Below are 26,022 nucleotides of genomic sequence, written 5' to 3' on the forward strand. Positions count from 1 at the left end.
CATTCCAGTCCCGCATAAGGAGAAGAACATCTTTCTTTGGTGTCAGTTCTAGAAGCTGTTGTAGGTCTCCATAGAATTGGTCAATTTCAGCCTATTCAGCATCGGTGGTTGGTGCATAAACTTGGATTACTGTGATGTTGAAAGGTCTGCCTTGGATTCGTATTGACATCATTCTATCATTTTTGAGATTGTATCCCAGTATAATTTTCCCCACTCCTTTGCTGACTATTAGGGCTACTCCATTCCTTCTACGGGATTCTTGCCCACAATAGTAGATATGATAATCATCTGAGCTGAATTCGCCCATTCCTGTCCATTTTAGTTCACTGACGCCCAGGATGTCAATCTTTATTCTTGCCATCTCCTGTTTGACCACCTCCAGCTTCCCGAGGTTCATAGATCTGACATTCCAGGTTCTTATGCAGTATTTTTCTTTGCAGCATTGGACTTTCCTTTCACTTCCAGGCACATCCACAGCCGAGCGTCCTTTCGGCTTTGGCCCAACCACTTCATTAGCTCTGGAGCTACTTGTACTTGTCCTCCGCTCTTCCTCAGTAGCATGTTGGACGCTTTCTGACCTGAGGGGCCCATCTTCCAGCGTCATATCTTTTAGCCTTTTGTTTCTGTCCATGGAATTTTCTTGGCAAAGATCCTGGAGCGGCTTGCTAGTTCCTGCTCCAGGTGGATTGCGTTTAGTCAGAACTCTCCACTATGTCCTGTCCGTCTTGGGTGTCCCTGCACGGCATAGCCCATAGCTTCTCTGAATGAATTAAGCCCCTTCCCCACGACAAGGCAGCAATCCATGAAGGGGAAAGAGTACCGTAGGTAGCCCCATCTGCCCCCCCTTTCTGGGACAGCCTGGGCTCTGGAGTGGGAGGGGGTCTGGTGCTTGGGGTGGGGTGGGGGGCAAGGAGTGGCCTGGCCGATTTGACCTGTCCCTGTCAAGGGCAGTGGGTGACCAGGAGTGGCTTGGGGTGAAGCAGAGGCAAGCTGTGGGCTTGATCTGGAGGGTGGGGGGGGGGGAGAGGAGGAAGGAAAGGGGGGGCCTAGTGAGGGCCTTCAGGCGGCCCATGGAAGTCGGCTTGGCCTCCTCCTCTCCCTTTGCAACAGGGCCGGGAGCGACTCTTCTGCCTGCTGCGTGGCCCCCGGCTCTTCTGCTACCGGCACCCCCACGAGGCAGAGACCCAGGAGGAGCCTGCCTTGACCATTGCCGTCAACAAGGTATGCTGGCTGGCGGGGTGGGGCTGGGAGTCTCGAGGGGGGACTGCTTATAGACCACCCCATAGCAGTGGACTAAGCACTCTGTGGGTGGTTTACAACTTCATTATGCAGGAGACATGCTGCCCTCCCCCCGCGCAGGGAGACGGGTCCTCAATTTACCAACCTTGGAAGGTGGGCAGTCAGGGGTGGGCACCCCCTCCCACCGAGCTGTGCAGCCTCTACCACCAGACACCCCCCCCCAGCCTTCCCAGATTGGATTTTCAGGGGGTGCCTGGTAGCCCTGTTGGCCATTGTCCATGTTAGCTTGCTTGAGGCGACTCCCACACTGGGAGAGGATGAGATTTAGGTTTAGATCTGGCCCATTTCTCCCACCCCACCCCACCCTTCAAGAGCACAGCATATAACTCAGTGGAAGTCAACCAATGCAGAAGAGAACCAGTGAAAAGAATTCGCACCCGGGACCGGCCTTTGCATGGCTGAGCACAAAATCTCCTCAAGAGGAGGCCTCCTTCAGCTCGGTCTATGTCTGTCAACATGGGGCCGGGTCCCCAGGAGGGAGGCTCCTTAGCCAGGGCCCCTCTCACCCGGGCTTCCTGCCCCCCCCCCAGGGGCACCGCTGCCAGTTTCCCAGCAGCTCTTTCCACTGGGCAGCCAGAGCGGCTGGGAGGGAGCCTGGAGGGACCCTTTGGCCCCATGAACTGAGAGCTGGGCCAGGACTGGGTGGGCCGCCTTGTTCGCCCCTTGGAGTCCCCCCAGGTAGCCCTGTGCCCTTCTGCAGGGGCCTTCTCTTCCCTTCCCTTCGGAGTGAGAGGCTTGATTATTCCAGGGTGGGTGGGGGGGAGGGTGGGGGGAATGCCAGCGGAGAGGAAGACCCGCACGCAGTGTCAGCAAAGCCCACGGAAGCCACTGCTCGGGAACAGGAAAGGAGGGTGCTGGGCCAGGGTGGGACTTGTCCTGAGCCCCCAGGCCATGCGGGCAGTGCCCCAGCTAGAGTGGGAGGCTCTCCCCTCCATCGGAGGGTGGGGGCCTTCCTGCTCCTGAGCCCTCTCTTTCCTATCCCCCCCCCCTCTCCTACGCACAGGAGACACGCATCCGGGCCACCGAGAAGGACCCCAAGAATCGCATGCACTGCATGACCATAACAAACCGCTACGGGGATGAGGAGGTGACCCACACGCTGCTGGCAGAGTCCCGGGCTGAGACCCAGCGCTGGATGGAGGCCTTCTGGCAGCACTTCTATGACCTGAGTGAGTGGGCCTTGGAGGCGGTGGGGGCAGGACACGGTGGGCTCCCCCCACCCCAGTGAAGCATTCGGGCGGAGTGTCGGGGGATGCCTTCTGCCTCTGCCCGCACGGCTGCTCCTGACCAGCCCCTTGGCCAGCTGCCCTCGGGCCACCCAAGGGACCTCTGCCCCAGCTACAGGCTGGCAGGTGGGGGGGGGACAGGATCAGGGTTGCCACTCCGACTCCGTGGGGGGGGCGAAGGAAGAAAGGCAGGCAGGCGGGGATGGAGGCTCCGTGTTTGGTACCAGTGTAAGGACTAGCCTTGCGCAAGGGAGAGCTGGGTTCCGATCCTGGAGGGGAAAAGGAAGGAGGCCGGGCAGACTTTGGGCTCAATTCCTGCTGACTTCTGGGGGTTGAAGAAGCCCAAGAAAGAGGGAAGCGCCACCCAAGCCTCTCTGGCCAGACTGACCGGCCAGTCCCTCATCAGGGCTGTTGGAAACAGGCAAGCGGGACTTGGGTGAGAGACACCGGCCACGGGCCACGGATCGGCCTCCCCTCCTTCCCGGATGCCTCCCTTTCCCCTTCTGGCGGGGGCCAAGAGAGGCTTTCTTGCTCCTGCTGCCGCACAGACCCAACGAGGAGGTGGGGGCAAAGGTCCCAGCTGGCCAGGCCCCCAGGATGGGGAAGGGGTGGCTTGCAAATGGGGGTGGATGGGGGGGGAAGCTGACCCCCTTCTCCACCCTGTGCCCCTCCCTCCCTCCCTCCCTCCTCCCTCCCTCCCTTCCCTGCAGGCCAGTGGAAGCACTGCTGTGAGGAGCTCATGAAGGTGGAGGTGCCCTCCCCGCGCCGCCCGCCCGCCCTCCTGCCCAAGCAGGGCTCCCTGTACCACGAGATGGGTAAGCTGGCCTCTGGGGCTGGAGCTGGGGCTGGGGCTGGGGGGGGGAGGGAGGGGTTGAAACAAAGAGGGCTTGCTTCTCTGGCACCCCGACCACCCCCCCCCCCAGTCCTCACCCTCCGGTGCCCTGGGGTGGGATGGCGCTGTGGGGTGGAAGGAGTGGGGCAGGGCGGGTCCCCGGGTCCCCCTCCCTCTTCTGTCTCCCTCCTTCTCTGGGCCTCTCTGGCTGTCTGGTTCCTCCAGGGCCCCGATCCTTCGCACTTTCTCTTCCGTCTACGTGTCTGTAACTCTCTGCTCTCCTCCTGCTTTCTTTCTCTCTGCATGCCTCCTTCCCTCTTTCTCTCTCTCCTCCCTCCCTCCCTCCCCCCCCCGGCCGGCCGGCAACCCCAGCTCTCCCGGGCCCTGGGGGGCCTCCCTCCCACTGCGAGGGGCTTCTGTTGCAGGACAACGCCGTCTCTGCCGAGATTCGGGCTCTGCTGTCCTCCTATTACAGTGACAGGTGATGTACTGCCCCCCCACCTCCCAGGAAGAGGAGGAGGAGGAGGAGGAAGGCTCGGCAAGAGGGTGGGGTGGGGGGGGCGTGCTGGGATGAGGGGAGCCGGATGGGGAATGGGGTCTGTCTTGTTGCTTGGGAGCTTGAGCCGAGGTGGAGGGGGGCTATTGCGACCCCCTGGCTGGTTAGGGGCTTCCCATGGAGGCATCAAGAAGGGGGGGGCTTGATGGCTGGCACAGCCCAGGGGCCCTTCTCACGCGCCCCCCTCCCCTCTCTCCCTCCCTCCCCCCCACAATCCCCCCCCCACAGCTATTGAGCCTGCAGACGACATTGAGGCTGTGACGGAGATTCTGGCCCGCCGGGTCTCTGGGCTGGGAGACCCCGCCTGGCTCTCCCTCTTCGACAGGGCCTCAGGCGGCGGCAGTGGTGGCGGCAGCAGCAGCAGCAGAGGCAGCAGTGGCAGCAGCAGCAACGGCGGCAGCTCCAGCGCCAGCCCGCGCCCGCCTCACCCTCCCTGGGGCCGACCTCGCACCCTCTCCCTGGACGCCAAGCTCAGCACGCTGAAAGGGCGCTCGGGCCGCCCTCCCCGGCCCCCCTCACCCAGGGCGTGGGGCAGCCCTTCCCGCTCAAGCTCCTCCAGCAGCGGCAGCCCCACCCCAGAGCCAGAGCGGGGCCCCCAACCCCACCCCCGGCCGAGATTTGACCCTCACCTATGGCTGCAGTCCCAGGTCTGACAAGGTGGGGCTGGCAGGGGTGGGGGGGTCGAGAGCCTTGGGCAGTGACTTTCCCCGGGGAGGGGCAGGCAGGAGGGGACGGAGCAGATGGCCGTGCCCATGCGGGGGCCCCCACCCTAGCGACCCCCTTCCTGAAGGGCCAGGCCTACTCTTGAGGAGTGGCTTGCTGCAACCAGGGAGGTGGCTTGCGCTCACCCTCCAGGTATGGCTCCTCTGCGCACCTCTGGGCCAGGTGTGCGCCCCCCCATTCACACACACCCCCCCGGGGAGGGCTCAGGAGCCCTAGGGAACGGGCAGGGGCCGGGGCCGCCTTTGGGGCACAAAAAAGCACCTTTCCTTCAAACTGGAGTAATTTGGCCCTGACACTGGATGGACGGGGGGGGGGGCTGGGCGATCTCCCCAGAGGGCAGCAGAGGACGGACCCTTCCGCCTGTGGGAAGGGTCGCCTCCCCCAGCCAAGTGGGCACCTGGGGTCCTGCGCCCCTCCGCCAGTCCCCCCCCCTTCTGCTTTTTTTGTAAACCTCCTGCCAGCTTCAGATGTCTGTGCCAATTGTGGGGGGTGGGGGAGATTTGGGCAGGGAAGCCCTTGTGCCCCCTCCCTCTGCCTTGGGGGGGGCTGCAGCCCCTCCTTTACAAGTATTAAAGTATCTTCTAAAGCTTCTTTCTGATGCCTGGGTGGCGTGATGGGGAAAGGATTAAGGGGGTGGCGGTGGGGGGGTCTCAGGGTTGGCTGTTGACCTAGCATTTGGGACGGGGGGGCACTACCACTTCCTATCAGCCCCCCCGATTCAGCCCACTCTTTCACCAGATGGTTGTGGGCTCTCTCTCTCTCTCTCTCTCTCTCTCTCTCTCTCTCTCTCTCTCTCTCTCTCTCTCTCTCTCTCTCTCACACACACACACACACACACACACACACACACACACACACACACACACACACACACACACACACACACACACACACACACACACACACACACACACACACACACACACACACACACACACACACACCCCAGGAGCCCCATTCGTCCACCCTGGTAAGCTCAGCCTGGGGGGGGGGTTGTGTGTCACCTCCCTCGTGCCCTCCTGATCTAATGGGCCAGGGGGTGGACGCAGGCAGGCATGGTTGGGACTACCCCCACCCCAGTTCCTCCCTGGCCTCTCCTGAGAGGAGGGGGCCCCAGCTGATGCCTGACCCCTCAAAGGGAGGCCTGTGCTTCCTCCGGGGGGGGGGCTCTGGCGGTGTACATGCACCATGACCGGGGGGGGGGGAGGAGGAGGCTCTGAATGCACCCAGGGGCACAGCCCTCCCCGAGTCAGATGGAACCTGGACTGATTGCAGGCAGGACCCCCCCCCCGTGGCTTCTCTCTTGAACCCTGTGCCCAGAAATAGTGGGAGGGGGAGCTCAGCACCACTTGGGGGCAGGGACTACCCCCCCCAGGACACAAGCAGGGGCTTCTGCTCCTCCCTCCCACACGGGGCTTGTGACATCAGCCTGCAAGTCCAGCTACTTTGCCGCTTGCATAGTTCCAGTTTTTCTTTTGGGGAGGGGGGAGACCCTTGCCTCTGTCTCTGCCCACCCCCACCCCCTTTGGGCCCAGGGAGGGGCCAGAGTCCATCCACAAACAGAAGCCTCATTAAACCGGCCCCCACATTTCCTTTATTGGGGAAAGCTTGCAGTTGGAGCCTCGGATGGGCTGGAGTGAAAGGTGCCCTGAGGGGGGGAGGGACTGGCCGGGGGGGGGGGGGGGAAGGACAGTTCCATTCATGGTGGGAGGGGCACATTTTGGAAGGAGGGCTCTGCTGCTGTTTCAGGGGCCTGGAAGGAGGCAGCCCCCGCGCGGTCCCTCTCTTCTCCCTCCTGGGCGATCTTGCTGGGACAGAGGGCCAGGTCACCTGGGAAGAAAGGAGCCCCTGTGAGGGGGGGGGGGGTCCGGCAGCAGGACTGAAGTAAGCCCCCCCCTCCGGCCCCCGACCCCACAGCAGTTGGACACAAAGGCCCAGGAAGCGACCGACTAAATTCCGCAGAGTCCTTCCGGTCCCGGTGAGCGTGATTTCTTCTCTTCCCCCCCCCCCGCCCACCTGCCCGCCCCCGGGAAGGGAAGGCTCCCCTCGAAGGGGTGCTCTGAGCCACCTCACTGGGGCCGAAAGAGGGTGGCCAAAGCCCCCCCCACTGCCCTTCCTCCCCCCCCCCAGAGAACCTTTGGGAGCAGGAGCCGCTGGGGTCCGGTCTGTGCCGGGGAACGGCCGGGCCTGTTCCGTTCCACGCGCGCCAACGGTGGGGACGGTGGGGACGGTTCTCGGCCAAAGGCAGGAATGGCTTCCGGGTCAGGAGAGGCCGGACCGGAGGGAGGAGGCCTGGAACGCCGGCCCTCCCAGGGACTCAAGGGAGTCGGCGGAGTTACCTGTTCGGGGCTCCAGGGACCCTGTTCCTGGCACTCTGGCATCAGCCGAGGAAGAGGAGGAGGAGGAGGATTCCACCCCCTGGAAGAGGAAAGGAAGCCCTCCGCTCAGGAATCGAGTCCCCCCCCCAGACCCCGACACCCCCCCTCCCCGGACCGGGCTGCGGATCCTTACCTGTCCTGGCGCCCACTTCTCTCCCTCCACGACTGCCACCCCATTGTGTCGGGAATAGGGGACGGATTCGGGCTCTGCTTGCGCTGGAGAGCCATCTTGAGAGAGAGGAAGAAAATGGGGGGGGGAGATCAGGGCACTCCTCTGCGTGTGCGTGTGTGTGTGTGTGGGGGGGAGAGTCCTCACTCCCTCGCCTGCCACCTGCGGGCCCTTCTCTTTTATTTCACCTGGCCTCCTTTCTCCTTCACGAGGGCCCGAGGTGGTGGGCCTCCACCCAGGGAGGGTCTACCCAGGAACACGACAAACCCCCCCCTCCTTGTAATTGCATCTGAGAAGGAAGAGTGCTGGGGAAACCAGAGGGCACCCCCCCCCGATCACAGAGGGAGGGGCCAGACCCCAACCACCGCCCTGCCCTGGCCCCTCCTCTCTAGGGGAAATGCACGGGGATAAGCCAAAGGGGGGGGGGGAAGTTACCTGTGGAAGCATCTCTTCCCTCCTGTGGGGGTGGAGGCGCAGCGGGAGAGCTTGGGGGAGGCCCCCCTTCCCCGTCTCCCCCCTGGCCTAGGCAGCGGGCGGACGAGGGGCCTGAGCTGGCAGGGGAGGGCTGCGGCTCCTCTGGGGGGGCAGCAAGAGGAGAGCCCCCTCCCGGGAGAAGAGGGGACCGGCTGGCTTCACGTTGGGGGCTTTCTGGGGGGGTCACAGGCCCTGCTTCCGAGGAGCCAACACAGCAGGCAGAGGGGGGCAGGGGGCTGGTGGGGGGTGGAGACCTTGCAGGAGGGTGGGTGCAGAGGGGGGGAGGGCTTGCTCTGTGGGGGCCAGGGGGGCTGCTGGGGGAGGGGGGCAGGGGTGAGCAGGAGGGGGCCAGCTCAGCTGGAGGGAGAGGGGACGGCAGGCAACCCCCACCAGCCGCCTGGCGGCCACCCTCGACCACAGGCCTGGCCGCAGGCAGGGGGCTGGCCCTTGGTATGGCCTGTGGGGCCACCGGGGTGGAAGGTGGGGGCCTCTCAGCCTCCGTGGGGAGGGGGCCAGAGCCCAGGACGGGAGGGGGAGCCCCCGCCCCAGGTTTGGGGCCTATTGGGGGTGGGGGCTTAGGCCGACGGGGGCTAGGAAGAGGAGCCACAGGGGGGGAGGCAGAGGGAAGGACCCCCCCTGTGGTCGGGCTGGGGGGAGGATCCGGGCGCCGGAAGATGTAGGCCGATTCTGTCAGGCTGCGCTGGTGGCGGAGGAAGGGGCGACGCGGCAGTCCTGGTTGCAGGGAGGCGAGAGGGAGAAAAGAAGAACGCGGTGGGACATCTGGACGTGGGAAGGAATAAAGGAAGCCCCTCACCCCCCCCACCCCTGGATTCAGATGCCAGAGTGGCTACCTCTTCCTCACTCACAAGAAGTAGAATACATTGCAGCCAGAAAACGCCCGCCAGGTGTTAAGTGGGCAGATGGAAAGCGCCCCACCCCTGGCCGCTTCACCATTCATCTTACTGGGCTATAGACCTCAGAGCCCCCTCCCTCTAAGTGCCAAAGAAAGCCGCAAATGCCTGAGTCTTCCCTGAGTCTGCAGCGACGGAGAGGGCCCATGGGGGCCACCAGAAGCCCAGCTGCCAAAGCCCTCCGAAGGTCTCCACTCACCTGGCTGGCCCCCAGGGGACGAGGGGGGTCCCTGGCTGCCCGAAGTGGAGCCTGACCGCTCTCTCTGCCGGAAGAGGTCCCGAGGGCTCGGGGTGGGCTGGGAAGACAGCGTGGCTGCCCCCTGGAAGCAAGGAAAAGACCAGAGAGTGCCCGGCTTTGGGAGGGGGTGTGAGTGAGTGCATGGGGCGCGCTCCCTCCCAACAAAGCCACTGCCTCTCCTCCACCATCAAGGCCGGGGGGAGATGGGATGGAAATGGGTGGCTGGGGCTGCAGGTCCCTCCACCAACCCAGGAACCCCCCCCCCCTCTGTGGGGAAGGGGTACAAACTGGCCACCCTTGGAAGACAAAGGCCCGGGGGGGGGGAAGTGCTTCACCTTTCCTGTTGAGGAAGGAATCACCTGTTGGATTCCTGCCTCCCAGCAAAAGTGGCTGAACTCCACACAGACTCCCACCCAGTGCCACGCCGGACTCACCCGCCGGGCTGCCTCTTCGTGGCGGCGCTCCTCGGCCTCTCTCTGTGCTTGCTGCTTCCTAGCGGGGGGGGGGTCGAAGGGGATAGAAAGAGCAAAGGGGTTAATCACGGCAGGGCCAAGCTGCCCAGGGCAGCGGGGGGGGGAGGCACGCGGGCAGTTCGTTCCTTGGGCCTTTCGCCTGGCATAGCCTGGCAGGAACAGTTGCCTGCGGGCCGCCAGTGTTGTGGGTAGTTTTTCAGTGAGCCAGAACAAGGGGCGGCCTCTGAGTCACAGGCAGGGCAGTGGGGAGACCATTAAGGGTGGTTGCCCAGGAGCAGAGGGGTCGGGGGGGCCGAGGCCAACGCAGGACATCCCCACTTCTGGTTCTCTGCCATTCCAGCAGCCGGAGATCCACGGTTCTCCCGCTGGTCCTCCTCCAGACAGGCTGGCAAGGGCAGGCCTGGAGCGCGGGGGGGTAAGGGACCTGTTTTGTGCAGGGCAAGCAAGCAGGACAAATTTGGAATTCTCTTGGGGTCTTCCTGCCCACTGCTCTGGCCCTCTCCAGGATGGGGTCCCTGAACCTGGCAGAGAGGGACCCGTTGCTCCCTTGCCCTCCCCTCCTGTACACCAAGTGTCCCCCTTGGCGGCAGCAGAGAAAACCACATCTAGGGCTCAACCTGCCCCACGTGGGGCTGGGACAGCCTCAAAGTCGTGAGAGAGGTCATGAAATCCAAAGCGGCTCCAGATCGAGCACCTTCAGGGGGCCAGGATTCTGAACCTGAGACCCTTCCTCTGCCATCCAGGAAGTGGCGGGTGGTGCCCCCAAGTCGGGCCAGGGAAAGGATCCTGCCCGAAGCTCTGGAGAGAGGTGGCTGCCCATCTGTGCCACAGAGACTGAGCAGGTGGCCCCAAGGCCTGGCTCAGGGAGGGCACTTCCTGGGGGGGGTTTCTCCCCAGGGCACCTCTAAGCGAGGTCAGGCAGGGGCTGCTGCTGTTCCCCACACCGTGCCTTCTTCCCAGGGCTGGTCTTGCTTTCTGTTTTATTGCTGCTTGACCACACTATGGACTCCTACAGCTCCTCTCCAGCGCGCTCTTTCCCATCCCATATTTTTGCATCTAGTTTTCCCTGCCTCAATGTAGACCTTCACATTTTCTTCCCTGTTGAAGCTCATTTTGTTGTCTTTGGTCCCAGTTTTTTCGTCCGTTGAGGTCTTCCCGAATCCTGATTCTGTATTCTGAATTGTTAGCCACGACCCCCCCTCTCAGTTTAGTGTCCTCGGTGAATGTAATGAAGATCCCCCCATAACCCACCCACCCAGTCCAAGTCTTTTATGTGAATATTGAACGATACCAGGGCGAGGACAAAGCAATGGGGTGACCCACGGACCGCTGCCCTTCGGGGAGAGGAGAAGCCGCTGGCGAGCACTCTTTGGGGGTGGGCCTGTCAAGGGGAGCATCATTTTGGCCACATTTCACCAGCATGGCCCCACGGAGCACATGGGCGGCCCCTGCCAAAGAGGAGGTGGGAAGCCCCCCCCCTCACCTCTGCTCCTGGAGGAGCTGCTCTTTCTCCTGGATGCGCCTCTCCCTCTCCGCTGCTTCCCGCCGCTCCTCCTCCATGCGCTGCCGTTCCCAGTGCCGGCGCTCCTCCTGGGCCCTCCGGCGCTCCTCCTGGCGGCGCTCCTCCTCCTCCCTCTGTGGAGATCAGGGTGCACATCAGGGAAGGGGGCCTGCACACCTTCCGTCCAGCCCCACGGGGTGGGGTGGGTCCCTTCTTTGCAAGCTCTGTTGTCCACCCCCCCTTCTCCCCCCCCCATCCTCCAGCACTTCCCCAGCCAGCCCTGGCCTGGCCAGTTCCTGAGGCTGCAGGAGGGCGCCTCTCTCTTCTACGCCCGCACACGCTCACCTCGGCCTGAGCCCAGAAGGAGCTCCTCTTCGTGTGGAGAATCTCCAGGACAGGATTCGTCTTTTTATAGTTGGTGCCCTAAGGAGAAGAGGCCTCTGGTCAAAGCCAGGCAGTGACAGGTGTACAGCTGGAGGCTGTGCCTCCCAAAATTTAGGGGTGGGGGTGGGGGGGAAGAGATGCTCCTTCAGCTACCAGTTCAGCTTTTCAGGGGGAAGCCCCACACGCACACGCGCACACACCTGTGGCCAAAGGCCAGTCATACTGGGCAGGGAAAGTGGATGGGGGGGCACTTTCCTGCAACGGGTCCACTTTTGGCCAGGTACTCCGCCTCGCTTTGGGGGTGGAAAAGGGGCACCAGAGGAGCAGCCGAATCAGCCACGAAGCAGGAGCCCTGGGGGCTGAACTCCCCACCTTTCATACTGTCCCCGAGTGTTTGTCTCTCCCCCCCCCCGCATTCATGCCTACATGTACTATTATTTCAAAACCACCCCCTGCACAGAGTCCCACCAAGGAGACAGTCGCTCCAAAGCAGAGTTGGAGAACCAGATGCCCCCCCAGATGTTGCCAGCTCATCGTTCCCACTGTCCCAGGCAAGGCTGATGCGAGATGGAGTCTGGAAGTATCTGGAGGGCCCCCTGGTCTCTGCTCAGGTCCTGGGGCTTGTGAAGGAGGAGGGCTTCAGCTTGGCTGGGACCAGCCTCAGCGGGCACAGACAGGCTGCTTGCTCGCCCGTCAGGGCCTTCCTTCTTACCACCAGCTCCTGCGAGTCACCCAGGGGGGGCTTCTTTGGGGCAGCACCTCCTGCCAGAGCAAGAGTGGACAGCATGCCTTTCAGCCCGTCCTGGGTCACCTCCTCAGCCTGGCTAGCCTTCACCACCAGGTGGGCCTCCTGCAGAGAGAGAGGGAAGATGAAATGCCACAGTGCGCTCACTCACTCACTCACTCGCACGCACACACCCTGCCCTGGCACCAGAGCCACTCTGCTCCCATCCTGCCAGCTTGGTCCCCACAGGACCCCCACCCCCCACCGTGGCTGCTCACCCAGAGCCTGGGTCTGCCATTGGCAGAGCACCTGGAGGGAGGGCCCACCTGCCGTCCAGGTGTTCCCTGCTTGTTGGACTCCCAACACCTCTTCACCTGGAGGCTGACTGGCCTACTTCCCACTCGGTGGAGGGGCTGAGAGTTCTCCCACTTCTCCCGTGGGAAAGGGGCCCTTGACCCACGTGAGGAATGCTTGGAGGGGACCCTCATGAGCACCCCCACTGAACTCCAGATCACAGGGTGGCACCCCAAAAGCTGTGCTGGGAGTCCGGGGGGGGGGAGGAGGAGGAGGCTGGCTGTCCTCCCTCCTCAATCCTCTCAGTCAGACACCCTCCCCTCCCCTCCCCTCCCCGGCCACTTTTCTGACGGGGAAGGATCTGCCAAGAGGGATAAAAACGCCGAGCCCCTCCCTCCCTCTCTTTCTTTCTCAGCCCCTCCTTTCTTCATCCGCCCTCCCCAAGCACCCAGCGCCCCACCCACACTCCCAGCCTCTCATGGGGGGGGGTAACGGCCAGAGCCATAGGGGAGGGCAGGAAGCCGTCTTCCGCCCTCCACCCCCCATGCCCACCCCCACCCCCGCTCATCCAGCCTCTGCTTCCCAGCTGGGGATGCCTGGAATTCATCATCTCTTGGGAGCCAGAGGTCTGCTGAGCCCACATGTTAGAGGACTGGGAGGCAGACCCCGGAGGGGAGGGGAGGGGAAAGATGGGTCCCAAGCACCCAGAAAGGAGGGGCAGGGAGCCCTGGCAGAGGCCCTCCCTCTGGGGTGCCAAGGGGAACCTCCACCCGGGACTGGAAAAGGACGCCAGGCGGCAGAGGGAAGACGGGGAAGACACGAGGTTTCCTAGCCCGACCCCGACCTTCACTGAGCCCTCCAGCAAGACCAGCCTTCTCCCCCCCCACCCCGGCCCGGCCTCCCACCCCCACCCCACAGGAGGGTCCAGATCCTCCTGGCATAGAACCGGTTCCACACCATCCTGGGAAGGGAAGGAAGGTGGTGCCAGCAGGGGGACAGAGACGGTGGGAGCCTTTCTGGCTGGTGTGTGCCTCCCGAAGGGGGCACGGGGGTCTCACCTTAAAAAAGCCCCGGATGGCTGGCAGGTGCCCAGCGCACACTTGCCTCCGCTCCTCGGAGACCTTCTCGCCAACCTGGAGCCAACGGATCCGGTTAGTGCTTTTCTCTCTCCCCCACCCCACCCAACCCACCCCTGAGGATGTGGTTCTGAGCTGGAAAAGCCCAAGAGAAGGTGTCTTTGCGTGAAAAAGCGCGAGGGACGGACCCCCCCTCCCCCGATTCCCTCTCCACTTTGTCTGCTGGAGGCCAAATCGGAGCAGGAGGAAGGAGAGGGACTTTGGCCTCTTGCTTTGTTTTCTGTTTCTAGTTGAGATGCTTGCGCAAAACTCATGGGGCTGCAGCTCCGAAAAACGTTGCCTTCTTTGGCCATGGAGCCTTTTCTCAAGGATGAAGGCAGGACAGAGAGAGAGAGAGAAAGAGAGAGAGAGAGAGAGAGAGAGAGGTTCCCACGAGAGAGTGTCAAAGGGCACCGTCTCCAAGTGTGTGTGTGTGTGTTTGTGAGAGAGAGAGAGAGGCTGCAAACAGGAGGCTTTGGGAGGGGTGCCTGTGGAGCCGGCCCCTGCCACCTGGGAGGGAGGACGGAAAACCTCCCTCCCTCCCTCCCTCCTGACTCTGGCTCAGGCTTTGGCCAGTGGGAGCCAGTGCTCAAGGAATGCCTTGTCCTCAGAGGCCTCCCACGGGTGGCACGGCCAGGGGAGACAGGCGCTATACTCTGCTCCTACCCCCACCCCACATCACTTTTCTGGGCTTTGCCCACCCGCAGGGCTGCCCCCTTTGACTCCCAAGACTTTGAGGCGGCTTCCCTGCTCCCTCGCCCACCCGGTGAGGAACAGCCCCCAGAGCGACCGAGCCACAGGGCATGTGCCCACACGCCCACTCACCCAGTTGATGAGGACGACGTGCGGCTGCCCAGTCTCGGCATCCGGCAGACGACACAGCCCATACATGATGCTGCCGCTCTGGAACCGCCTGGCAAGCTCATCGGGGCCCCCGGCTGAAAGAGCGGGGAGGGTGGAAGCTGGGCAACAGCCCCTTGACTGCCACCCCTTCTCACGCCTGCCCAAGCGCACCGGCCCCGGGAGGGGCAGACCCCCGCCCAGCCCTGGGAAACACCCGAGGGGCCACGCAGCCCGCCCGCGCTGGCAACCTGGATCCGGATCCGTTGCCACCCGTGCTGCTGGCCAAGGTGTGCCGGCTTGACTGAGGCTGGACCCAGAAAGGCTGCCTCCGCCGTCCACCCCCTTCCCCTCAGGGAGAGGTCCGAGGCAGGTGGGCCTCAGTCTGTCCCGCTCAGAAAACCCTGGGGGAGCCGCTGAGGGGGTTGCGGGGGTGGATCGGGGCCCTGATGGCTCTTACCTCCAGAGTCCAGGAGCTTGAGTTGATTGGATTTTTCATAGGCAAAGAGGGCCCTGGAGGAGAGAAGAGGAGGTGGACGCCCTTCTGGGTTGGGGGCAGAGATCCTGAGAGACCCACACACACACACCCGTGCTGTAAGGAAGGCTCCCCAAGAAACCTCTCCTGCCACGGCATCTCCACGGGCCCTCGGGTGTTCACGGGACAAGGAAGGGCCTCCCAACCTGGGGCTTGGAGGGGGACGGTCCCGAGCCCTTGATAGACCCACTCAAGCCTGCCCATCCGCCACCCTGCCCCCCCCAGCTACCAGAGCAGGTGTCCCAGGGCGACGAACCCCCCACCCCCCCACACACACTACTCTCCAAGATCCACAGAACGGGAACTGGGCACCACCTCCGTAGAGCCCAAGGGGGTTCCCCAACTCAGTGCTCGATTGTCTGGGTGACACCTGGAAGGGGGGGGGTTGTAGGCCATGCTGCATCCCCTGCTGCAGCTGAGGTGGGCCAAGGTGCAGGCACCGCAGGGAGGTTGGTTACGTCGCTGCATCCAGAGACAGGAAATAACTGGCAGGAGTAGCAGGGACCCTTGGAGTAGCGAGGAGAGGGGCAGTCAGGGTCTGCACACCAGAGAGAGAGAGAGAGAGAGAGAGAGAGAGAGAGAGAGACCCTAATCTCCCGGTCCCTCCAAAGTGCATTGGCCGGGGTGGGATCTCCAGATGGAGACGGGGATGAAAGCAGAACCAGCAGGGCTACTGGGCTTCTCCCCCCCCCCAACTCTCTCTCTCTCTCTTCCAGCCCCAGCCGCTCAGCCCCATCCTGGTCCTCCCCCTTGCACAGTCCCAGCTGGGCTGGGAACCAGATGCTGCCAACGGGGCTCCCCACCCCCTCTCTTCCTCCCCCCCCCCCCGTCATGGGCCTTTCCTTTGTTCTCAGCCACAAAGGCTTCCGGTCCCACTCTGGTCTCTGCGCTCCCCTCCAGCCCCTCTTCTACTTTGCCAATCCCCCAAGACTGATGGGGGGTGGGGGTTAGGGAGGGGGGTGTCCAACAGTGGGGGCGGGTGAGCTGAGCGAGTGGTCTCAAAAGAGCCAGGCTTGGGCAGAGCAGGCCTCCCACCCCCCCACCCCCCCATGGCCCAGGTGCAGGTAGAACAGCAGGAGCCAAAAAAGAAGGGGGTCGGGACAGCCGAGAGTAACAGCGGGAGGGGTTGGTTAAGGGGCACCTGCAGCGTCAGAGTCATGACTGGGGTTAGGGGGGAGGGTGGGGTGGAGTGGGTTGGGGTGCCAGTGCTTGGTTTAGGAAAAAGGCTGCCCGAGGAGGGGCTCGTCATGGGCCGGAACAGGGTCGGGGGCGAGTGGGTGAAAGTATCACCTGCCAATAAAATGTTTGGCTTACCCATCAGGTGTAAGAAAAACCAAAGGCCACGTTTCTTTTTCTCATCATTAACACATGGAGTTTGTTGCAACCAGCAGAGAGCAGCTTTTCCAAAGGCCTCCTTTTCCTAACTGGCGCTCAAGTTGAATGGATAAAGTAGGGCTGCACAATCAGCAGACCCTCCCTGTCCAGAGGCAGTCTACCCCCCCCCCCCGCAGGGTGAGTTCCCTTGTCCCAAGAGGAGAGGCCCGGCCTCTCCCTGCTCGCCTGCAGGCATGTAGAGGTCCTTCCAGAAGATCATGGCTAGAAAAAGAGGCAGCCCCACCCCCACCCCCAGCTCTGGCCTTCGGCTTCAGTCCAGCCCCTTCCTTCCTAGGACAAGGGGGGAGACCAAGAGAGGGCTTCCCCCCCCCCGCCGCCCCATACAGCTTCTTAACCTGAATGGGAGGAAGTACATCCGGTCCAGAACAATTGGGACTGGAGGATCCAGCCCAAAGCAGGCAGGGCAGGGTGGGGCGGGGGGGGGAGGCTTTTCCCCAAAGCCATCTTGTGGGACCCCTCACCCCCCAAAAACCCCACAGACTCTTTTTTTATGGCCAGGGGAGGTTCCCAGCTTCTCTGAGTTTTCCCTGGAGACCTATTTCATTTCCTCCCCCCACTCCTGCCTCACTGCAGGGCTGTATCCTGACAGCCTTGAAACAAATGCAGTCTGGGCGGTGCTTCCCCCTGCCTTCCCCCCCCCACCCCCTTTGGCTTCATCAGAGATGGCCCAGGGATGTCCAAGCTACTGGTCTGGCCCTCTCCTATGGAGGGGAAGCCATAGCCCTGCCTTCTGGCCACCCCACCTGTCCTTCTCTTCCCTGCCTGTCTCCTGCACATGCACCAGTGAGCCTGGCCAAGGCTGGGCCCCCAGCACACCGCCCCACCCCCACCAGTGTTGCTCCTTCCACCACCTCTACTCCAGGAAGGCCCGCACGGAAGGTCAGCAGGGTCAGGCATCCCTGGGGGCACCTCCGCTGCACCCCTCCCAAGCCATCCATGTGCACCTGCTGAGGGTTCCCCCCCCCCGACATGGCTTCTTTCCCTTTACAAGGCTGCCACCGTCGGGCCCTGGGGGGACTCTCTCTCCAACCGGGCCGAGTGCCGGGGCTGCCGAAGGGGAAAGGCCAGGGGAAAAAGACGACCATAGCCCTGCTAGACTGGCAGGCTTTCTTGATGGGTGGCACACGTGTGTGCGCGCGCACACACACACACACACACACACCCCTAGTGGGGCCAGCCCACCTGCTGCCCTATGGGCTACCTCACACCTCCCTTTGCCAGCTGATGCAGCCCCCCTATTGGGGAGGGAGCTCCTTGGGAAAGAGGGCATTCGGGGAGGGGGGCCCACCCCACCCGCCACTTCTTGTAGAGCCAAGGACCCGCCCTCCCCCCATGAGCTCTCACAAGCCAAGGCCAAAAAGCATCGCTCTGCGCATGGTCAAGTGCACTCTGTTCTTCAGCTGGTGTGTCTTTTGAGCTCGCTCAGGTCCAGCACCAAGCCCCCCCCCCCCCGAACAGGAGCCTTTCAGGTTCTTTCCTGCCTTGGAGACGATGAAGGCCAGGGGCGAGTCTGTCTGTCTGTCTGTCCTCTCCTTCCCCAGGCAGGATCCCCTGGAGGGGGCAGTACCAGGCTGGTGGTGGGGGGGGGGACAGGGGCGGCCAGAAGGGTTCCCCAAAGGCGCCCCTCAGTAACAACCTTCCCCCTCCGACTTAGATGGTCGGGAGCCCCCAGCCCTTGCAGACGAAGGTTGTGGGGTGGGGGGGAGGAGGGGAGAGGAGAGGGGAGGGGGCGGCGGCTTTGGCAGCGCAGCTCCCTATCTGCCAGGCAGCAGGCGTCGCCTCCGGGCAGGCACACTTTTAGAGCCCTGCCCCTCCTCGCGCCCGCCCCCCCCAAGGGATCGTACCCACGGGCCTCCCTCCCTCCCTCCCTCGCTGGGGAGGCGAGCTTTCCTGGCCGAGACCAGCTCTTCTGGATTCCAGGGCGAAGCACTTCCTGGGAACGGTTCCAGCCTCAGAAAGGAGGAGGGGCCCGAGCGGCCCTTTCGGGGGGGGGGGTTGCACGGCTTGTTCGCGGCTGCGGGGCAAGGGCTCCTTCATCGGGAATGCTGCGGACACCCAGGGGCGGGGGGCGGGGTGGGGGAAGCACTTCCTAGGATGCGCCCTCTTTCCTTCCCCTCCCTTGCCTTGATTGACACCTGGGGGAAGCAGCCTGCCGGAGCGGTCCCCCCCCCCGCCGAAGGCAGGCATGCACAAGCAGGCGTGCGCGCACACCCAGGCCCTGCCGGATGGGGCGCGCACCCCTGCCCGCCCAGAGCTCCCTTGCACCTCTCCCAGCGCAGCAGGGCCAGGGGGAGGAATCTGGAGAACTTGCTAGGTCTCCTCTAAGGAAAAAGGGGTTGGTGGGGGTTGACTTGGGCCTCTGCTCGCTCCCTCCCTCCCGCAGCGGGCTTTGCAGGGCAGGCCACAGGGCTGCTCCTCCCTGGCCAGCAGCGCCTTTGGGTTCCTGCAGGTTGGGAGGGAGCAAAGTCCGAAATCCACCCCCTCTTTCATAACCTGCGCGGCTCCGGCTTCCCCTCCCCGCTGCAAACCCACCGACCCACCCCCATCCCACCCCGCCCGCCGGGCCGGAGTCTCGTCTCCTCGCTTGGAGGTTGGGAAGAGTCAATGGCAGTCCCAGCAGGGTGAGGCCGGAGCAGGGAGCAACCGGGGCGCTGGAGGAAGCGGGGGGCGGTCAGAAACCCCCCCCCCGGGTCCCGGCCACTTCCCTGGCCCTGCTTCGGGGCGTGCAGGAGAAGCCGGCGACGCCCTTTTCTGCTCAGCGTGGCTGGCTGGGGATTCCGGGCGCTGTAGTCCGAAGTAGTCACTTTTCCAAGCTCTGCCGCCCCTCCCCTGACAGGCTCAGGCAACCGCCGCCGCCGTCCTCCTGAGGACCCAGTCGCCTCCCCGGCCCGGCCCGGCCCGGCCCGGCCCGGCCCTGCAGCTGGACCGGCGGCCCTCCCAGGAGTTGGCCTGGCGGCCCTCAGCCCCCGAGGGACCGGGGCTGTCTGCTCGTCAGAAGGACCCCCTCTCGCCTTCCCGGGCCGAAGCACCAGGGCTTCCTGGCAGGCAGTTTTGCCCCGCAAAACCACCGCATCGTGGGTGCCGGGGCTGGGACGGGGCGAGGAAGGAGCCGCTCCCTCTCCGCCGCCGGCCCCCCCCCCCGCCTCTCCTCTCCTCGGGAGCAGAACAGAGCGGTCCTTCGGGGGCCAGGGCCGGGGGGGGGGCAAGGCGTGGACCCCGCAGCTGAAGGGAAGTGGCCGAGGGCAGGGGCGAGGACGCTCCCCGGCGCTGCCCGTCTGCACCAGCGACCGGACCCTCTGAATCAGGGCAGAGGGACCCGCTGACCGACGCGCCCGAGTCCCCGGGCCACCGGGAGGCCAGGCCAGATCCGCCCGTCCACGGAGGCGTCGGAGGAGACCCTCCTTGCTCTGGGAGGGCGCATTCGCACGTCCCGGAAAGCTCCCCGTGTCTAAGTGGAGGGGCCGAGCTCTAGCCGCGGAGAGGGCGTTCCTTCCTGGCCGGAGAAGGTCGCACCCTCCGAGGCCGGGCGGACGGGACGAGGCGGGGGGACGGGGAGCGACCGGCTGGCTCCCCTCGCGGCCCCGGCGGCGCCCCCCCCTCGCGCGGCTCCACTCACCAGCTGGCGGCGGCTCGCCCGCTCACCACGTCGCCCTTGGCGGCCAGCAGCGCCAGGCTGTGCTTCTCCAGGTCCACGGCTCGGCTGCCCATCGCGAGCCCCAACCAGCCACCGCGCGGCTCCCGGGCGCCGCGCCTCCAGCCCAGCCCAGCCCAGCGCAGTCAGGCGGGAAGGCAAGGCAAGGCAAGGCAGGGCGCCCCGGCGGACGGGCAGGTCCAGCCCCTCCCAGCCCCAGCCTACCGCGGGGCGGGACCGCCCGGAAGGTGGCCTTGGCCCGCCACGTCTGGGACCGGGAGGAGCTCGACGGGGCGGGCGGCGTGTAGCGCCGCGCGTCGTGCAAACCTCGCCCCGCCGCAGATCGCCGCCGATCTTCTCGCCCCAGGCTCTCTAGGGAAGCCTCTCCTCCGCCAGCTCCGTGCTGGAGCCGGCTCCCCTCTGCTCGGCTTGGCCCCGGAACCGGAGGGCTGCCTCCCGATCAATCGGGCCCCAGCGCGGTGGAGGGCCAAGGGGGAGCCAGCCGCCGGAGGAGGCGCTCAGAGGACGAGGGGCCGCGAGCCCTGCCAGCAGCTCTTGGGCAGCCGGCGCCCAGCAGATCCCGCCCCTGGCCCGGGGGTCCCCTCCTTGTCCGTCCCCGAGGCGGATGCCCGTTGGCTAGCCACCGCTGCCTGACAGCCCTAGCTATGCCCCCCCCCCGCTCTTTCCTGGTGGGTGACCTTCTCTTGCTCGCCCATCTGCTCGCCCGCAGCCCTCGAGGATCCGCCGGCGGCCTGGGCAAGACCCCGGAGCCCGCCGGCCTTCTCTCGCTCCCCTTCTTTCCGCTAACTCGGCTTCCGAGCCCCAGCAGGAGCCGGAGGGGACGAGGCCGGGCTCGTGGGGGTGTGTGTGCCACCCCCTGTAATTCCATCCCTTTCCCTGGACACCTCAGGGCAGTCCAGAGCCTGCTGCGCACCTGCAAGACTCATATCAGGCCAAACTCTGGGCGCAGTACTGGTCCTCCCCCCGCCGCCTCTCCCCCATGCAGACGCAGTTCCTTCCGGCGTGGCATTGACCCCGTTTGCCCTTGTAGCCCTTGTAGCCATCGCAGGGTTGATCCAGTGGACCAGGACCGGGGGCTCACCCACTTAGGCAGAACAGGGGAGGTATCAAGAGAAGGCGAGAGGTAGGGCTTCCCTCACAGGGGGCCCCGGCTTCCAAGTGGGACAGGGCAAGCACCTGCTCTCTGCCATCTCATGGAACCCTTGCAAGGCCCAGGAATGCCAGCTGTGCCATCGGGCTGTTCGCTCCTGTTCCCGTCAAGAGCACAAGCCCCTTGGCCCCTTGCTCTGCTCGGGGCCCAAGTGTGGCTAGCCAAGGCCAGGAAGGGGCCACTCCAGGTCCTGTGTGAATCCCAACTTCTCTTCTCTGCCCCCACCCCATCCTGGCATTCAAAGGCAACATAAGGTTTGCCTTGTTCAAGGCACTGGAAGAGTGTCGGGTCAACAGGTTAGATCCTGGGAACGCCAACTGACGTGGCTTGGTGTTGCACAGAGCCCGGTGGGAATCCACCAGGAGAAGGCAGAGACCTGAGACGCTGAAGCTACTGGCTGACGAGGCTGAGGGCTTCCACCCGGGGCAGAGTGGGGAGGCACCTGGCTGGCGGCAGTGGGAGCACAACATTAGGCCAGGGGGCTTTACCGGAGGGGAGTCTTTATGCTCCTAAGCTTCCCTGTCCCGCCTGCCTTTACCTTTCAACGGGAACTGTCAGGAAGGATCTTCTGCTGCCTGAAACACAGCGTAGGGTGCCTGCCTTGCACCCCGTTCCATGCGCAGAACCAGTGGAGTCTGATCCTAGCAGGGGGCCCAGAGGGCTGGAGGGCAGAAGGGGTGGGCCATAAGGAGAGGATGGATCTCCTCTGCCTTCTGCCACCCTGTGGCTGCTGCCGCCGCTGCCCCTTCTGCCCCCTCCCAGGAATCAGCCACCTGGTGCCGCTTCCTGCCCTAATGATAGGGGCATCCCTGGCTGTATCTGGCACCACAGGATCTACTGGCCCTGTGTAGATGATAGCCCAGCCCCAGCAGAAGCTCGATGGCCAAGCCAACATCAGTCTGTCTGTGGCTCTGGTGCCTCTGGCCCTCGGAGAGCATTGTTGTCTTGGGCTTCTCTCCAGCAGGCACAGCTTTCCCCCATCCTTGGCATGGAGTCAAGGGAACCGGCTGCGTTGCCATCTGTCTCAAGGGCCCCGCCCTCCACCCCCACCTCCATCTCCACCTGCACCCACCTGGGAAGTGCCCAGAGGGCATGGGCAGAGGAGGGCTGGACTGCAGGGATGGGGGCGATGTGTGGGTCTTGAGCATTCAGAATCCTCTAGAAGTTAGACCCAGGAAGCAGGGTGGACGGGGCAGGAAGGCCATGCCCAAGGACATCTAATGGATGAGCCAACCTGGACCAAGTTCTTCCCAGCCCTCCGGTGCTCTCCCTGTGTGATCCAAAGCAGGTCTTCTCAGATTGTCAGCGGGGTGTGTTCTTAGACCTTTGTGGGCAAGATTGCAGTCCCAGGCACTTCCCTGAATATTCAGCTCGCCCGTCCCTTCCTCCCCACCCCCACCTCCTGACTATGCGCAGAGGAGTTGTTTCCTAACTTTTCTTTGGCAGTGGTTAATGGCCCTGTCCCATTTCAAGGCTTTCCCCCATGAAGTTTACCATAGAAGGAAGGGAGAAATGCACTTCCCATGTTATTCTTGTTCGCCCCACTGAATTTATTTATTTAATGTATTTAAAATGTTTCTATCCTACCTTCATCCCCAAAAGGACCCGAGGAATCCAGCAGGAACCCAAAACAGAGGGGACCAAGGCAGCAGCTTCTGTGGGATTCTCCTAAAATCAAAGGACGGGAGGTGTTAGTAGGGACCCCAAGGACCACCAGGTCTAGTGCCTGGACCAAGCAGGACAACCACCGCTCAGGCATCCTTGGAGGGCGGCCACCCAGCCTCCGTCCGAAAACCTCCCGTGAAGGAGAGTCCAGCACCTTCCCAGGTAGGCTCTCCCTCTCTCAAGCAGCTCCGAAGGCCAAGAGATTCTTCCCAAACTTCCACTGGAATAAAGATGTGCGTAGTTTGGCCCCAGCAGTTCAAGTCCCACGCTCTGGAGCTAACCACCCCTGTGACCTCTGTTGGCCACGGATTTGGCTGCCACATAACTCTCCATCTTCTCCCCTGCCCTAGGGCCCTCCGCTCTCAGATTGTTTCCTGCACCTCTTGCCCTCCCGGTCAACCTCTTGGGTAAACCCCAGCTTATCAGTATGCATCTTAAACTGAGGTGCCTGGAGCTCGACACACTTTTCCCTGTGAGGTCTGACAAAAGCAAACGAGGCAGGAGGGTGCTGCTGCTGCTGCTGCTGCTGCTTCCACTGATCTGCAGCCCAGTATGGCATTGGCTTCTTTTGCTGCTGCATCACGCTGCTGCGGAGTCATGTCCAGCCAGGCCCTGGGGTCTCCTCCTAGGATCCCTAAGCCGTCCTCACAGGAACCATTGCCAAGTCAGGTGTCCCTCTGCTGATATCCGTGTGTCTGATTTTCCTGTCTCGTTAGTCCCACCCGCAGTTCTCCTACCTGTCTGCTAACGACTTTTAGAGGCCCGATTCTGTCTTCTGGGTGACTTGCTACCTCTCCCAGGCTGTTTGTCATCCACAGATCTGATGAGCAGCCTCTCCACATGTTTATTTAGTCTAAAGATAGGAAACAGCTGCAGACATCCTTGTGTCTAGAGAGAGAGATTGCTTCAGCTTGATTTGATGGAGGGCCTGCTTGTTTCCCTTTCTGGCTGTTGAGGGTACCCGCAAAGCTACTGCCATTGAACGGAGCCCTCCCACAACATTGGCTTCGGTGAGAACTCCATCGAGGTCAACAACTCAGTCTGACTACCCATTGGAGGTGGGTTGGCTTTTTAAAACCTCGCATGGCCCCTGGGCTTGGCTTCCAGTTTTGCTGGCATGAAGGCTGCTCTCTGAGCTCATGGACGTCTTTGCTGGGAGGCTCAAGAGAGGCCGCCGCCTGTGTGCTCCACCCAGGGACAGCCCCAGGGCTGCAGGGGCCTCACACAGAGCTTTCTGTCTGGCTAGAGAGGAGGGGGTTTAAAGCAACATCTCCACTTCTGTGTCTGAATCTGGACCTGCCAACTGTATCTCCTCTCGCCGGAGGTCTGCATGCGAGATTAAGAGGCACTGCAGGTGGTCTGATCTTTCGTGGGGTCTGTGGGGGTGTGATCTGCTTCTTATCCTACCCCCCCAGATTCCATACAGTCTTTGACTGACGAAGAATCTAAGCAATTCCAGAGCCTGCCTTCTTTCTTACTTTTTAGTGACCCAGTAAAAGTGTCTCTCTAAATTCAGACTAAAAATACAATGAAACAGATTGAGAATGGAAAGCGAGGGGATCAAAAACCATCTCAAGACCATTTAGAAGGACTCGTCCTTTCTTTCTTTCTTTTTAATTTTATTTAATGGGTTAGGTGTGGGACAGGGGGCATGGGATAAACAGGGGGTGCAAATCAATAAAACATTTTATAATACTCATTCTTATCTATTACATTTCCCAGCGTAACTTAATTATAACACACAGTCTATTTCTAGATTAATCTTAGCCTTTCAATTATCAAATATTAATTTGCGTTCTATTTCTGAGCCAATCATAAAATTTATACCAACAATCTTCATGGTTCGTTTTTCTTGTTGAGTCTAGCCATTCTGATAGTTTATCCATTTAAGCCATATCCAGAATTTTTGTTATTAACTCATCTTGTGATGGATTCTCTGGGTCTTTCCAGTGTTTAGCAAAAAGAATTCTTGCAGCTGTCAAGATATAGATGGCTAAATATGTTTTCACTGGGTCTATTGATTCTGGAATTATGTTTAATAGAAAGAATTCATAGGTTGCAGTTATCAGAATCTCTAGAACCTCTTGCAAAAGCATTTCAAACCTTTTCCAATATTTCTGGACTTTCCCGCATGACCACCACATATGATAAAAACAACTTTCTTTTTGTTTACATCTCCAACAGAGGTTTTAAATTTTTACATCCATTTTGGCTAGTTTTGTGGGAGTTATAATCTGTAAAACATATATTTTTTTCTTTAAATGTGTATACAGTATTTTAAATTGTTTCTATTTGTATGTTGTGAGCCGCCCAGAGTAGACCATGTCTAGATGGGCGGCATATAAATGCAATAAATGCAATAAATAAATAAATAAATAAATAAATAAATAAATAAATAAATAAATAAATAAATAAAATTACTAAGTTTTATATTGTTTTTTCCATATTTGTTCCCACTGATCCAAACTTGTGCCCAGTATTCTGTGCCCACCTTATCATACATTTCTTAACCACCTCCTCCTGGATATCAAAATAAAAAAAAGCGATATAGGGTTTTCATATGCTTGTCTTTGGTACCCAGGAGGATTCTGTCCACTGTGATCAGCTTCTTGCTCTTGCTCAGGCGGCCCCTGAGTTTTGGCAGGAAAAATAGTCGGAGGCATTTCTGAAGATTGAACATTCTTCTTTTTATTATTCAACAAACTTAATTCAACGGTTTCAAAGGGGTCCATCAAACTTAACTCAGGCAGTATTCTATAACTTTTAAGCTTAACATCAGGAGTTATTAAGTCACTCCTCACAGAGGGGCCGGACCAAACCGCTCTCTGTCCGTTACTGGCCTCAGTGGAGTTCTCCTCACGGCACAGGCTGTCCCACAACAGGGGTGTCTCGCCCAGTCCCCCTCGCGCGGTTGATGGGGTAAAGAGGGACTGGGACGGATCACCCTCTTCCCCCCACGCTGATTGCGTGGGTACACAACCACGGTCGATTCTAAGGGTTCGAGCCCTTCTCCTCTCGCACAGTAATCCTTCAAATCTGGCAGCAACCCACCTCCAAGCTGGAGATTAGGGAAGCCCTTTGTTAATCCATGCCACTCTCCGAAACCTCCACTCAGCTCGGTTTGCACCACACGTTCCTTCTTCTCTGGTGCTTCCCCACCGGTCACAATACTGAATTCCTGGGCATTTCCCCCAATATTTATAACCTCTTCCCATACAATTAGGTCCTGCTCCTCCCCCTTATCCTCTGCCAAACACACCTCCACAGACCCTTTCATTGCCGTGCCACTCGGCTCTATCTCAACCAACACTCCCTCCACACAACCTTGGCTCTCTTCAGGTTTCTGCTCTACCGAGGACGGCACACTAGCCTTCGCGCCTTCACATCCACCTAGAACAATATCAGACCATTGTATAACAACATTAGAGCTAGAGACATCTAAATGATCAATGCTGTGGTGACTGAATACAAATTTACTCAGAGATGAA

The 26,022-nt window shown here is 61.6% G+C and overlaps 2 protein-coding genes and 1 long non-coding RNA gene across 10 annotated transcripts in view; 2 read left to right on the top strand and 1 right to left on the bottom strand.

Annotated features, from left to right (window-relative positions):
* RTKN (rhotekin) overlaps positions 1-5,227 on the top strand; it is a 34,431-nt gene extending 29,204 nt beyond the window's left edge. For 4 of the 5 annotated variants that reach the window (XM_073002229.2, XM_073002235.2, XM_073002230.2 and 1 more), the window contains exons 9-12: positions 1,111-1,221; positions 2,303-2,468; positions 3,236-3,340; positions 4,142-5,227. In XM_073002229.2, coding sequence (XP_072858330.2) covers positions 1,111-1,221; positions 2,303-2,468; positions 3,236-3,340; positions 4,142-4,566 — 807 coding nt within the window. In that variant the 3' untranslated portion in view covers positions 4,567-5,227. Of the gene's footprint in view, positions 1-1,110; positions 1,222-2,302; positions 2,469-3,235; positions 3,341-3,729; positions 3,843-4,141 lie in introns of those variants that run through there. The other variant, XM_073002232.2, reaches the window with a different exon arrangement.
* Positions 5,228-5,385: 158 nt separating this feature from the next.
* On the bottom strand, positions 5,386-19,976 carry LOC110079819 (uncharacterized). 4 transcript variants are annotated; one of them, XM_073002238.2, is made up of 13 exons: positions 19,684-19,949; positions 14,598-14,650; positions 14,123-14,235; positions 13,241-13,315; positions 11,877-12,014; positions 11,126-11,203; positions 10,763-10,914; positions 9,241-9,298; positions 8,768-8,888; positions 7,619-8,389; positions 7,148-7,242; positions 6,976-7,054; positions 6,208-6,466 (listed from the first exon to the last, which is right to left on the bottom strand). In XM_073002238.2, exons 1-13 carry the CDS (start codon positions 19,773-19,775, stop codon positions 6,336-6,338), a joined length of 1,956 nt encoding a protein of 651 aa, XP_072858339.2. In that variant the 5' UTR covers positions 19,776-19,949; the 3' UTR covers positions 6,208-6,335. The 4 variants fall into 4 exon arrangements, with proteins under 4 accessions (XP_078250535.1, XP_078250537.1, XP_078250536.1 ...); XM_078394409.1 differs by lacking the exon at positions 6,976-7,054 and having other exon boundaries at positions 5,386-6,466; positions 19,684-19,976; XM_078394411.1 differs by lacking the exons at positions 6,976-7,054; positions 19,684-19,949 and adding an exon at positions 17,912-18,593 and having other exon boundaries at positions 5,386-6,466.
* Positions 13,230-24,950, top strand: LOC140707679 (uncharacterized). The gene is made up of 2 exons (XR_013545731.1): positions 13,230-13,333; positions 22,472-24,950. It is a non-coding gene; the product is annotated as an uncharacterized LOC140707679 (long non-coding RNA).
* Positions 24,951-26,022: the final 1,072 nt, after the last annotated feature.

Source organism: Pogona vitticeps, chromosome 5, assembly GCF_051106095.1.
Source record: "Pogona vitticeps strain Pit_001003342236 chromosome 5, PviZW2.1, whole genome shotgun sequence".
NCBI classification, from domain to species: Eukaryota; Metazoa; Chordata; class Lepidosauria; order Squamata; family Agamidae; genus Pogona; species Pogona vitticeps.

Excerpts from the sequence above, each read along its gene's own strand:
- LOC110079819 (XM_078394409.1), bottom strand. The coding sequence starts at position 19,775 with ATGGGCAGCCGAGCCGTGGACCTGGAGAAGCACAGCCTGGCGCTGCTG. Across the intron at positions 14,236-14,597 it reads CAAGCTCCTGGACTCTGGAG|CCGGGGGCCCCGATGAGCTT; the intron begins GTAAGAGCCATC and ends CCGCTCTTTCAG. Across the intron at positions 13,316-14,122 it reads ACGTCGTCCTCATCAACTGG|GTTGGCGAGAAGGTCTCCGA; the intron begins GTGAGTGGGCGT and ends CGTTGGCTCCAG.